General features: G+C 56.2%; 1 protein-coding gene across 1 annotated transcript in view; it reads right to left on the reverse strand.

The window, feature by feature from the left end:
* Nucleotides 1-330: 330 nt before the first annotated feature.
* Nucleotides 331-12,666, reverse strand: part of SP1 (Sp1 transcription factor) — a gene marked incomplete at its 5' end in the record, with an annotated part of 28,521 nt that continues 16,185 nt past the window's right edge. Inside the window, 3 exons of the mRNA XM_010007401.1 lie at nt 331-641; nt 1,542-1,741; nt 2,567-2,735. Coding sequence (XP_010005703.1) covers nt 331-641; nt 1,542-1,741; nt 2,567-2,735 — 680 coding nt within the window. The remainder of the gene's footprint in view (nt 642-1,541; nt 1,742-2,566; nt 2,736-12,666) is intronic.

Genomic DNA, 12,666 nt, shown 5'->3' on the forward strand with positions numbered 1-12,666 from the left:
GGGGGGGTTAAAAGACAAAAAAGAGAGGAAAAGGAGCCCAAAACATGGTGAAGCAGAAATTAAAAAAGATATAGAGAAGCTCTGGCCTTCGTGGGTGGCCCTGGAGGTTGGTCAACTGGAGGATCCCAAGGGAGAAGGAGCTGGATTTAGTGCTGGAAGGTGCCGAGGGACGTGGTCCCCGTCGCTGGCTCCGTCTTCTCCTCTTGGCTCCCATCCCTGGGGGGGGGGGGGGGGGAGTCCCCCCCTTTTTGCTTTTGGTGGTGGCACCTTTGGGTGTCCCCTGGGTGTCAACCACCCCCCTTGCTGGGTGTCAAGCACCCCCCTTGCTCTTCAGAAGCCGTTGCCACTGATGTTGATGGACTGCAGGTCGGCCACTTGCATGACGTTGATGCCGCTGCTGGCCAAGCGGGCGATGCCCTCGGGGCAAATGGCTTCCATGGCCACCATGTTGGTGGCAATGAGGGCAGAAGGGGTGGCCCCACCGTTGCCATCCCCTGAAGCCCCCGTGTCCATGGGGACGTTCATGGTCACGTTGGTGGCCGTGCCTCCCTTCTTGTTCTGGTGGGTCTTGATGTGCTTGGAGAGGTGGTCGCTTCTCATGAAGCGTTTGGGACATTCTGGGAAAACAAATTTCTTCTCACCTGGGGGGAGGGGGGACATTGTTTGAGAGGGGAGGGGGCACTGAGATGAATTCATGGACTTATAGAGTCATGGGGGGGTCCTATCCCTCCTGCCCTTGGCCCAAGTCCCTCCCCAGCTTTCCTGGAGCCCCTTCAGGCACTGGAAGCTGCTCTAAGGTCTCCCTGGAGCTTCTCCTCTCCAGGCTGGACACCCCAACTCTCCCAGCCTGGCTCCAGAGCTGCTCCAGCCCTCCCAGCATCTCCGGGGCCTCCTCTGGCCTCTCTCCAACAGCTCCGTGTCCTCCATGTGTTGAGGACTCCAGAGCTGGTCCCAGCACAACCCGGTGGGTGGAAAAACCCCAGAGTGTCCCAATACAGGGGAGAGGGTAGAGAAGGACAAGAGGGTGACACTTGGACCTCATCCCCTGCTGTGTCACTGTAGGGAATTCCAGACTGGTTTGGGTTGGAGGGACCTTCAAGACCATCTAGAGCCCCCCCCCGGCCTGGGCAGGGACACCTCCCACCAGCCCAGGCTGCTCCAGCCCCAGCCAACCTGCCCTTCAACACCCCCAGGGATGGGGCAGCCACAGCTTCCCTGGCCCAGGCTCTCCCCACCCTCCCAGCCAACAAGTTCCTCCTCAGCTCCAACCTCCAGCTCCCCACTGCCACTTTCAAGCCCTTCCCCCTCAGCCCATCCCTCCTGCCCTTGGCCCAAGTCCCTCCCCAGCTTTCCTGGAGCCCCTTCAGGCACTGGAAGCTGCTCTAAGGTCTCCCTGGAGCCTTCTCCTCTCCAGGCTGGACACCCCAACTCTCCCAGCCTGTCCCCATGGCTGAGGTGCTCCAGCCCTTGGATCAAGCAGCTCTCCAACCCCCCCAGGAAGGTGCAGGTCCCTGGGGGGAGCAGCACCCTGAGCTCCTCACCCGTGTGCGTGCGCTTGTGCCGCTGCAGCTCGTCGCTCCGGGTGAAGCGTTTCCCGCAGAGGATCCAGGTGCAGACGAAGGGTCTTTCCCCCGTGTGCCACCTCAGGTGGGCCCTCAGGTGGGAGGTCTTGCCATAGACCTTCCCACAACCCGGGATGTGGCAGATGTGTTGCTTTTTTTTCCCTGGATCCCCAGAGCTTCTGAAAAGAGGTCAAAGGGAAGTGGTTAAAACCGACCTGAAAGTTCCAGGTGACTTGGAGGGAGTCATGGAAACATGGGTTGGGTTGGAGGGACCTTGAAGATCATCTAGATCCATCCCCTGCATGGGCAGGGACACCTCCCACCAGCCCAGGCTGCTCCAAGCCCCTTAGTAGAAACCTGGAACACTTCAGGGATGGGGCAGCACCTTGAAGATCACCTAGTGGGATCATCTGGGTGGGCTTGAAGATCCCTTCCAACCCAAACCATCCCATCAGCTAAAGACCATCTAGATCCACCCCCTGCATGGGCAGGGACACCTCCCACCAGCCCAGGCTGCTCCAGCCCCAGCCAACCTGCCCTTCAACACCCCCAGGGATGGGGCAGCCACAGCTTCCCTGGCCCAGGCTCTCCCCACCCTCCCAGCCAACAAGTTCCTCCTCAGCTCCAACCTCCAGCTCCCCACTGCCACTTTCAAGCCCTTCCCCCTCAGCCCATCCCTCCTGCCCTTGGCCCAAGTCCCTCCCCAGCTTTCCTGGAGCCCCTTCAGGCACTGGAAGCTGCTCTAAGGTCTCCCTGGAGCCTTCTCCTCTCCAGGCTGGACACCCCAACTCTCCCAGCCTGGCTCCAGAGCTGCTCCAGCCCTCCCAGCATCTCCGTGGCTCCTCTGGCCTCTCTCCAACAGCTCCGTGTCCTCCCTGTGCTGGGGGCTCCAGAACTGGACCCAGCACATTCCACAACTGGATCAACCAACAGAACGGGGCTCAAGGAGGCACTTGGGAGGGTTGAGGAGGCTCCTGGGGTGGGAGATGGTGGAGCAGCCTCACCTTCCCTCGCTGTCCTTGCAGTAGGGGCAGGTACACGCTTCCCGCCGCGTCTTCCGGCCCTGCTGGGGCTGAGGGTCTGGGCTGGTGTCTCCTTCCTCCACAGCCGTGTTCTCATCTCCCAACCCATCTCCACTCGTCCCGTGGAGACCCAGTTGAGTCCCGTGGTCACCTGGAAGAAACCACAGGAGGTCACTGAAGGTCCCTCCACAGGAACATCCAGAGGGGAAACGAGGGACCTTTCCCAGCCGGGTCTCAGCTTGATGGAGCCGTTATCAGGGGCACCTCCAGCAGGTCCCCCAGGATCCAGCTGGGGCTGGGATGGCTCCAGAGAAGGAGAATCCACCACCTCTCTGGGCAGCCTGGCCCAGGGCTCTGCCACCCTCACAGCAACAGGTTCCTGCTCATGCTCAGCTGGAACCTCCCGTGCTCCAGGTTGTCCCACTGCCCTTTGTCCTGCCCCTGGGACATGCTGTGATTTGGCTGCTGGAGGTTGGACACATTTTGCAGCATCTCCAGAGGGTTCCCAGCCCCCCTGGTGTTGCTCCCACACCTTGGGAGAACAATCCTGCTTCCCAAGGGAGTGGGGGAGGCTGGTGGTGCTGTGCTGAGCACCCTGGAAACCCAAACCCAGGTATTGAGAGTCATGGGATGGGTTAGAGGGACCTCAAAGACAATCTAGATCCACCCCCTGCACAGGCAGGGACACCTCCCACCAGCCCAGGCTGCTCCAAGCCCCATCCAACCTGCCCTTCAACCATGCCAGGGATGGGGCAGCCACAGCTTCTCTGGTCCAAATCTTCTCCCTCAGCTTCCCACAGGCTCCTGTGTCTCCAAGCCCTTCCATTCCCACCCCAAACCTTCTCCAGAACCCTTTGCTCTCCACACCCTCAGCAAACCCAAGGATCTCCCAAACATTTTGCTCCACACCCTCCAGTTTGTGGCCAGAGGAGCAGTAAGAGCCACATCTCCCAGGAGAAACATCATCCCCACCATGTCCCTCCAACCACCTGCCAAATATTTCAGCTACTCCAGCTAAACCAGAACAGAAAACAAGAGGAAAAATGTCAACGTTGCAGAGTTGGGAGAGAAACCAAGAGTCAAAACATCACCCAAGGGAAGCTCAAGATCCTCCCAGTCCCACCTGGCCACCCAGCTCCCCTTGCCCACCTTGGGTTTTTGGGCTGGAAGAGGCACTTTTTCCCTTTCCAAACACCTTTCCTGAGGAAAGGAACCATCTAAGGAGCAGCTTGGAACCTTCCTACCAACCAGATTCTCCTCCAAGATCAAAAAAGAGGGATAAACCAAGAGGACTGGAAGAGCAGGGTCTTCAGCAACGTCCACCAGGGATGGTCCAACACCAGGTGCTTGGTGCTTAATTATTGGGATTCCACAAAGGGAGATGAAGCTAAAAAAAGGACCTTAAATCCCTCCTTTCTGGAGGAACAATTCCCAACGATCCATAGGAACCTCCCAAATGCAGATAAACACCAACCATGGGTCTGGGGAAGGTTTCAAACCCACCAGTTTCCATCACTGCTGATTCCTTCTCCAAAAAGTCAATTTCTACCTCAAAAGGAGTTTCTTTCCCTCCCAGTTTGATCCTTTCCAGACTGGGAAGAGCAGAGCTCAGTGTCCCCTTCCAGCTGCAATTCCCAGATGCCAACGGGTCTGGTGGGCAGATCAAGAGCTGAGATGTTTCCACCAGGAAGCATCAGGATCCTTGGCTGGGCTTCCTGCCCCAAATCCACCTTTTTCCTCCCAAATTCCTCCCAAGCAGAAATCACTGAACCACAGGGGTTGGAAAGGAGCTCTGAAGACCATCAAGTCCAACCCCCCTGCTGCAGCAGGAACACCCAGGGCAGGTCACACAGGAACCAGATGGGTCTTGGAAGCCTCCAGAGAAGGAGGCTCCACAGCCTCTCTGGGCAGCCTGGCCCAGGGCTCTGTCACCCTCACAGGGAAGAAGTTTCTCCTCATGTTGAGGTGGAACTTCCTGTGTTGTCACTTGGTGCCATTTCCCCTCGTCCTGTCACAGCCACCACTGAACACAGACTGGCCCATTCTTGATGCCCACCCTGCAGATGTTTATAGACATTCATCAAGTCCCCTCTTAGTCTTCTCTTCTCCAGACTGAACAGCCCCAGGTCTCTCAGCTTTTCCTCTTCAGATGTTCCAGCCCCTTCATCATCCTTGTGGCCTCTGTTGGGACTCTCTCCAGTAGATCCCTGTCCCTCTTGAACTGGGGAGCCCAGAATTGGACACAACCCTTCAGATGTGGACCCACCAGGGTAGAAGAACCTCCCTGGACCTGCTGCCCACGTTGTTCTTCCTACACCCCATTGGTTCCCTTGGCCACCAGGACACATTCCTACCCCATGGATCACCAGGACCCCAAGGTCCTTCTCCATGGGACTGCTTTGCCAGGCTTGAGATCCCTGCTTGGATCTGGTGGTGGTTGGAAAGTGGAGCCACAGAAGGTGCAGATCCACAGGTTTGGCCCCAACAGCAAACGCCACCTCTGGTTCCTGGGATCTTCTGCTGGGAGAGGAGGAGATGGTTTTTTCCCAAAAAAACACCCATCTGAGGTTTTTTCCTGGTGCTGGTTTTCAGCAGCTGCCCAAGAGGCTCCAGTGAGGAGGAGTTAATGGGAAGGATGGTGCCAACCAGCCCTGCCAAAGGCTGGTGGGGACGTTGGGATGGTGAGGGACATCAGGATGTGAGGGACGTTGGGGTGCCCTGGGAGATGCTGCTTCACTGCTTCCATCTCTTCCCAGTACCTTGGAAGCACCTTCTTAAATGAGGAGCACAAAACTGGGCTTCCCAAAGTCAGCATTCCCAAGATCCAGCCCATGGTCCTGCTCGTGGTGTCCTCCAGAGCCAGGAGAACGAAGCCACCTCCTTGATATGGGGCCCAAGATGTTGCCACCACCTTTTGAGAAACCCTGAGGGGTCAAAGTCCCTTCAGCAAAGGGATGAAATTTGCTTCCAAATCCTGGTTTTCCATGAAACATCTTCTAGGAGGAGGCAGCACATGGAGAATCCACAGGAGAGGAGGTGGGGAAGGATGAACTTCAGCATTCCAGAAGGTCCCTCAGCCCCACGCTGGGCTCTTCTCCTGCAGCCAGGAGGGAATTTCACAACCCAGAGTCAGGGAGGAGGGAATGAAGAGGAGTTCCTGGCAGTGACCAGTGCTCCTGGAGCCCCAGGGCTTGGGTGTCACCAGCAGGTGTCAGTGGTGTCCTGGCAAAGCTCTGCTGAGGAGCTGGAAAGGATGAAGCCACCAGGGATGGATCCGGGGGCTACTGGGGGCCCTGATGGGCAACAGCTCCGTGGTGGGATTTATCATGGAATGGGCTGGAGGGATCTTGAAGACCATCCAGATCACCCCCTGCATGGGCAGGGACACCTCCCACCAGCCCAGGCTGCTCCAAGCCCCAGCCAACCTGCCCTTCAACACCCCCAGGGATGGGGCAGCCACAGCTTCCCTGGCCCAGGCTCTCCCCACCCTCCCAGCCAACAAGTTCCTCCTCAGCTCCAACCTCCAGCTCCCCACTGCCAAGCAAACGCCACCTCTGGTTCCTGGGATCTTCTGCTGGGAGAGGAGGAGATGGTTTTTTCCCAAAAAAACACCCATCTGAGGTTTTTTCCTGGTGCTGGTTTTCAGCAGCTGCCCAAGAGGCTCCAGTGAGGAGGAGTTAATGGGAAGGATGGTGCCAACCAGCCCTGCCAAAGGCTGGTGGGGACGTTGGGATGGTGAGGGACATCAGGATGTGAGGGACGTTGGGGTGCCCTGGGAGATGCTGCTTCACTGCTTCCATCTCTTCCCAGTACCTTGGAAGCACCTTCTTAAATGAGGAGCACAAAACTGGGCTTCCCAAAGTCAGCATTCCCAAGATCCAGCCCATGGTCCTGCTCGTGGTGTCCTCCAGAGCCAGGAGAATGAAGCCACCTCCTTGATATGGGGCCCAAGATGTTGCCACCACCTTTTGAGAAACGCTGAGGGGTTAAAGTCCCTTCAGCAAAGGGATGAAATTTGCTTCCAAATCCTGGTTTTCCATGAAACATCTTCTAGGAGGAGGCAGCACATGGAGAATCCACAGGAGAGGAGGTGGGGAAGGATGAACTTTAGCATTCCAGAAGGTCCCTCAGCCCCACGCTGGGCTCTTCTCCTGCAGCCAGGAGGGAATTTCACAACCCAGAGTCAGGGAGGAGGGAATGAAGAGGAGTTCCTGGCAGTGACCAGTGCTCCTGGAGCCCCAGGGCTTGGGTGTCACCAGCAGGTGTCAGTGGTGTCCAGGCAAAGCTCTGCTGAGGAGCTGGAAAGGATGAAGCCACCAGGGATGGATCCGGGGGCTACTGGGGGCCCTGATGGGCAACAGCTCCGTGGTGGGATTTATCATGGAATGGGTTGGAGGGATCTTGAAGACCATCCAGATCACCCCCTGCATGGGCAGGGACACCTCCCACCAGCCCAGGCTGCTCCAGCTCCAGCCAACCTGCCCTTCAACACCCCCAGGGATGGGGCAGCCACAGCTTCCCTGGCCCAGGCTCTCCCCACCCTCCCAGCCAACAAGTTCCTCCTCAGCTCCAACCTCCAGCTCCCCACTGCCAGTTTCAAGCCCTTCCCCCTCAGCCCATCCCTCCTGCCCTTGTCCCAAGTCCCTCCCCAGCTTTCCTGGAGCCCCTTCAGGCACTGGAAGCTGCTCTCAGGTCTCCCTGGAGCCTTCTCCTCTCCAGGCTGGACACCCCAACTCTCCCAGCCTGGCTCCAGAGCTGCTCCAGCCCTCCCAGCATCTCTGGGGCCTCCTCTAGACTCTCTCCAGAAGCTCCATCTCCTTTTTCACAGCTGCCATGATCCAAGTCTGGGCCATGATCCACCTCTGAGCTTCCCTCAGGGAAAGGCACAGCTTCGGTGTCACTGCTCCGGGCTGTGGTGGCATCAACTGGAGCTTCACTCTTCCAAGCAGGAGCCAAGATGGAACCTTGAAATGAAAGGAGGTTGCTCTGCTCCCCCAGATCCCTGGGATCCAGATTTCCTGGGCTAAGGTGGTGCTGGCCAAGCCCTTTGCCATCGAGGACTGAGAAGATCAAAGCAGAAGCCAGGAAGTTTGTCATCAAGGAACCTGACTCATCTGCTTGTCTCCAGTCACATCAGGGCTTGGTTTGTCCCCAGGGGATGAGGCACATGGCACCTCCTCAGCAGGATGTCACCCATGGCACCACCAGGGGAGCCAGGATGGATGGAGAGGATGATGCCAACCCTGGTGAGACCAGAATCCCATGGGATGGTCCCAGTGAGGGAACACTCAGCTCGACCCCAGCCACAAGACACCTCAAACAACACCAGTGCCCGACCAACTGGGACCAGTCCAACCACCTCCTGGGACCTAAGAACTGGTTGTGTCAACTGAGCTGGAGAGGAACATGCTGGAGTTAAGAGAGGACCTGCTGGCCATGGAGTGAGAACCACCAAGCCAGGCCCACCTGTTTGACAACCACCCCGGGGTGGCAGGAGGAGAAAATTATCCCTTGAAAGGGACATTATTGAAATAAACAACCCAAGCTGGACCCTCCTGTACCTCCCAACAACATTCCCTGCAAAGTTTGGGAATTTTAGGACAAAACCTTTGCTGTTCCAGCTCCTGCCACACGTGTTTGGAGTCTAAAACCACCACAGGGGAAACCAGGGAGGGTTTTTTTTAAGCTTTCTAAGCCAACGAGGACAGGGAGAGATTAAAAACCTCCCTGTTGCTTCTGTCCCAACCAGGATGAGCTGTTGGAAGCTGCTAGAAAACCAAAAAAAGGGGTGAAACACACTTGTTTTCCCCCCAAAATAGGTTTGGGTGAGGAGGGAGAACCTTGGGGTGGCTTCAATCCCCCCGTGGAAGAACCTACAGAGGGTTTTTCTGGTCATATGGAGAGGGGAAAAAAAAGCAGCTAAATCCTCCTGGTAATCTATGGCTTGTGGCTAATTAAGGGATAAATAAATGAAGGCAGATCTTGGAGGTACAGGCTTCACTCTTCACCTCTCAGAAAGAATTGAAGCCTCTAGAATTTGTAGGGTTGGGTGTTTCTTTTGGGAGGGGGGAGGTCTTGGTGGAGAGAAACCAGCTGGAGAATTTATGGGTTTTATCTCGATTCAGAGAGAGGAGTGGTGAGGGTGAAGCTTTGATGGAGGTTGCCAAGGCCCCAGCTTCAAGCTCCAGGTCATTGAAGTCCTGAAAATATGTATTAATAGAGTAGGTCTTGGTGGAGAGAAACCAGCTGGAGAATTTATGGGTTTTATCTCGATTCAGAGAGAGGAGTGGTGAGGGTGAAGCTTTGATGGAGGTTGCCAAGGCCCCAGCTTCAAGCTCCAGGTCATTGAAGTCCTGAAAATATGTATTAATAGAGTGAAAAACAAAGGGAGGTTTAATCCTTGGAAAAAACTGGGAGGGAGTTGCTTGGGGAGACAAGAGCTGCTCCTGCTTTGCTCCTGGCTCCTGGCCCAGCCTGAAGGAGCCTCCACCAGCACAGGGAGGGGGGCAAACAGCCCTGAGACCCCCCCAAAAAAAAAATTAAAGAGGGGGAGTCTCTTGCTGGTTAAAAATAAAAGAGCAAAGGAGACAAATCTTGGCTTGTAGCTCCTCCCCAGGACAAGGTGTTTCTTGGCTCCCAACTGGGGTGGGAGGCAAAAATACTTCAAGTTTGGTGGTTGCATTAAGCAAACCAAAAGGAGGTGAGAAATGCCCCGTGGCTAGAAGTGAGGAGCATTTTTAGATCCACCCCAGCTGACCTTAGGAGAAGGGAAACGGCCTCCGTGGACATTTTTAGGGAGGATCTTGAGGGGGGGGTAAAAAATAAATCCAACCCACCCCCAAGAAACCAACCCAGCTGCTTGTGCAAACGGCAGCACCGGCAGCTGCAAACCCTGCAGGGGAAGAGGAGCCACCACAAGAGGAAGTTTGGATGAAAAAAAAACACACCAAAACACCCTAAAATCAAACCTTTCTACCTCACAACTTGATTTCTCCTCCTTTCTTCCTCATTTTGTATCTTCAAACATCCCAAAAAACCCCACTGGGCTCTGCCCACGGATGGATCAAAACCGACGGAGCCGCGCTCGGCGTCCCGAGTCGGTTCTGAAATGAAGTCTCCTTGATTTTGATCTCGTTTGGTTTCCTCCCTAATTTGCAAAATGAGTTAATCTGCAAGAGGAAGCCCTTGATGTCAATCTGCCCAGATCTCCACGTCAGAATCCTGGGGAGTTGTGGAGAGAGGAGCAGGGAACGTGCCCGGCTGCAAAGGACGACGTGGTTTGGAACCGGAGACTCGTCGAGTAATGAATTAATTGGGTTTTAATCTGGAGTTGAATGACTCCCAAAGCCCTGTGGTGAGTTGTCCTGTAATTGTTGGAGGTTTCTGGGAGTCACAATCAATTCAGATTTTCTCAGGAGGAGAAGTAAATGGGGAGGGAATGAGGTGGGTGAGGAGGGGAGCTGGACCTGAGATGAAGGTGAGATTAAAAATCCCCCTGGTCCCATTTTTCAGAGCCCTGAAGTCACCAAGACCTACTAAAAACCCCTGTTGTCCTGCAAGATGAAAGGGAGATCTCCTTAACCCTTGGAATTCCAGTCTGGATAGCCAGGAAACTGGGATGAAGCCTGTAGTCCTGCCAACGACCTCACTAGGGTGAAGCAAAAGGGCCCAGGAAAGGGCCAAAAGGGCCTCCAAAAGGGCAGGTCTGAGAAAACCACGGCAAAAAAAGAGGCAAAAATGTTAAAAAGGGAAGAGCCTGAAGGTGAGAGGAGGAAAAGAAGATGCTGGGATGGAGAAGGGCCACCCTGGTGACCACTGAGGAGGAAGGTGGGGACCTGAGCCCAGCCCAAAGCACAGCCAAGGGCATTTCAGCACAGCTCAGCCTCTGGGTTCAGTCATGGAGTCACAGACTGGCTGGGGGGGATGAAGCTTAAACACCATCTAGATCCCACCCCCTGCATGGGCAGGGACACCTCCCACCAGCCCAGGCTGCTGTTGTCCTGCAAGATGAAAGGGAGATCTCCTTAACCCTTGGAATTCCAGTCTGGATAGCCAGGAAACTGGGATGAAGCCTGTAGTCCTGCCAACGACCTCACTAGGGTGAAGCAAAAGGGCCCAGGAAAGGGCCAAAAGGGCCTCCAAAAGGGCAGGTCTGAGAAAACCACGGCAAAAAAAGAGGCAAAAAGGTTAAAAAGGGAAGAGCCTGAAGGTGAGAGGAGGAAAAGAAGATGCTGGGATGGAGAAGGGCCACCCTGGTGACCACTGAGGAGGAAGGTGGGGACCTGAGCCCAGCCCAAAGCACAGCCAAGGGCATTTCAGCACAGCTCAGCCTCTGGGTTCAGTCATGGAGTCACAGACTGGCTGGGGGGGATGAAGCTTAAACACCATCTAGATCCCACCCCCTGCATGGGCAGGGACACCTCCCACCAGCCCAGGCTGCTCCAAGCCCCAGCCAACCTGCCCTTCAACACCCCCAGGGATGGGGCAGCCACAGCTTCCCTGGCCCAGGCTCTCCCCACCCTCCCAGCCAACAAGTTCCTCCTCAGCTCCAACCTCCAGCTCCCCACTGCCAGTTTCAAGCCCTTCCCCCTCAGCCCATCCCTCCTGCCCTTGGCCCAAGTCCCTCCCCAGCTTTCCTGGAGCCCCTTCAGGCACTGGAAGCTGCTCTAAGGTCTCCCTGGAGCTTCTCCTCTCCAGGCTGGACACCCCAACTCTCCCAGCCTGTCCCCAGAGCAGAGCTGCTCCAAGGAGCTCCTCTCCACCCCCACACTCCAAGGGCAGATGTTTCTCCCAAGCCTCAAAGCCATGTCTGCAGAGAGGGGGAATTTCTGCCTTTGTCCCTCCCAGCACCAACCCCAGGCTGTGCTGGGGTGGAATCTTGGAAGTGGGAGATGGAACAACCCTGAAATCACCCCCAGCCCTGGGGGTGCAGGATCCAGCTCCTGCAGAGGGGAGATAAACCCAGGGCGAGGAGGCAGCAGGAGTGAGGGCAGCAGAGATAAAGGGAAAGGGAAGATCAGGGTCTGAGCTGAGCCAGGAGGTGCTGGGGTGCTGAGCACCCAACCTGGCCCAGCAGCAGGGCTGGGAACACCCACCTTGGCTGGGGAGAGGGGGCATGGGATGGGGGGGGATGAGGGAGTGGGAGAGGGGGAGATGGGAGGAGGAAGAGGAGGAGGAAGAGTTTGAAGAAGAGGTTGAAGAGGAGGAGGATGAGGAGGGTGAAGAGGAAGAGGAGGAGAGTGAAGAGGAGGAGGAGGAAGGTGAAGAGGAGGCTCTGTATCCCGGATGACCAGAGAGGGCAGCCAAAGAAGCCAGGAGGAGGGAACTGGAAGTCCAGCCCAGCTGGAGTTTAGAGAAGGAAATTTCACAACATCATTCCTTTCTGACGCGATTTCGGGGCCGTATATGAAACAAACAACTCGAGCCCCGCAGGGAGAGCTCCTGTCAGGGCTTGCTGGCCCCAGACTCCTTCTCATTTTCCCCTCCGTGCCATGTGGATGGCTCAGCCAGGCCCTGCCACAAAGCTTCCCTTAAAAACCAGAAACCAGGGATACAATCAGGTCTTTGTCTGAGGGTTGGGAAGAGCCCGGGAAGAACAAAGTGATCCTGGGAGAGCAGGGGGGTGCGCTCAGGAACCAGGTTTTCAAGAACTTCCCTCCTCAAAGCTTCTGAATTTCCTTTCAGAAGGATCTCCTGGCTCCCTGATCCTTGGGAATGATCCCTTGGAGCACCCAAAAAGGGGGTGTCCTGCCCAAACACCCCTGGACAGAGACAACGCTGAGGGGTTGTGCAGCGTCTCTCCAGTCCCACCAGTGCTCCCTGCACCCCCTGCCCAGCTCCTCTCCCAGGAATAAAAGATCCTGTGGTTGGAAAGGGTTTAAATCCGGCCTTGACCTCATGGGAAAGCTCCTGTTTATCCAGCACATACCTCAGCCAGGCAGGGCTCCTTGTCCCTGAGCAGCAGGACTCTGCCAGGGCCAGGCCCGGGGTGGGGACTGAACCACTTCACTGACAAAACCACCCAGACACGGGGCTAAAAAAAAAAAAAAAGCCCCTTTTCCCTCTCCAAAACCCCCCCCAAA

The sequence above is a fragment of the Chaetura pelagica genome, unplaced genomic scaffold (genome assembly GCF_000747805.2).
Source record: "Chaetura pelagica isolate M959 unplaced genomic scaffold, ChaPel_1.0 scaffold2111, whole genome shotgun sequence".
Taxonomy (NCBI): Eukaryota; Metazoa; Chordata; class Aves; order Apodiformes; family Apodidae; genus Chaetura; species Chaetura pelagica.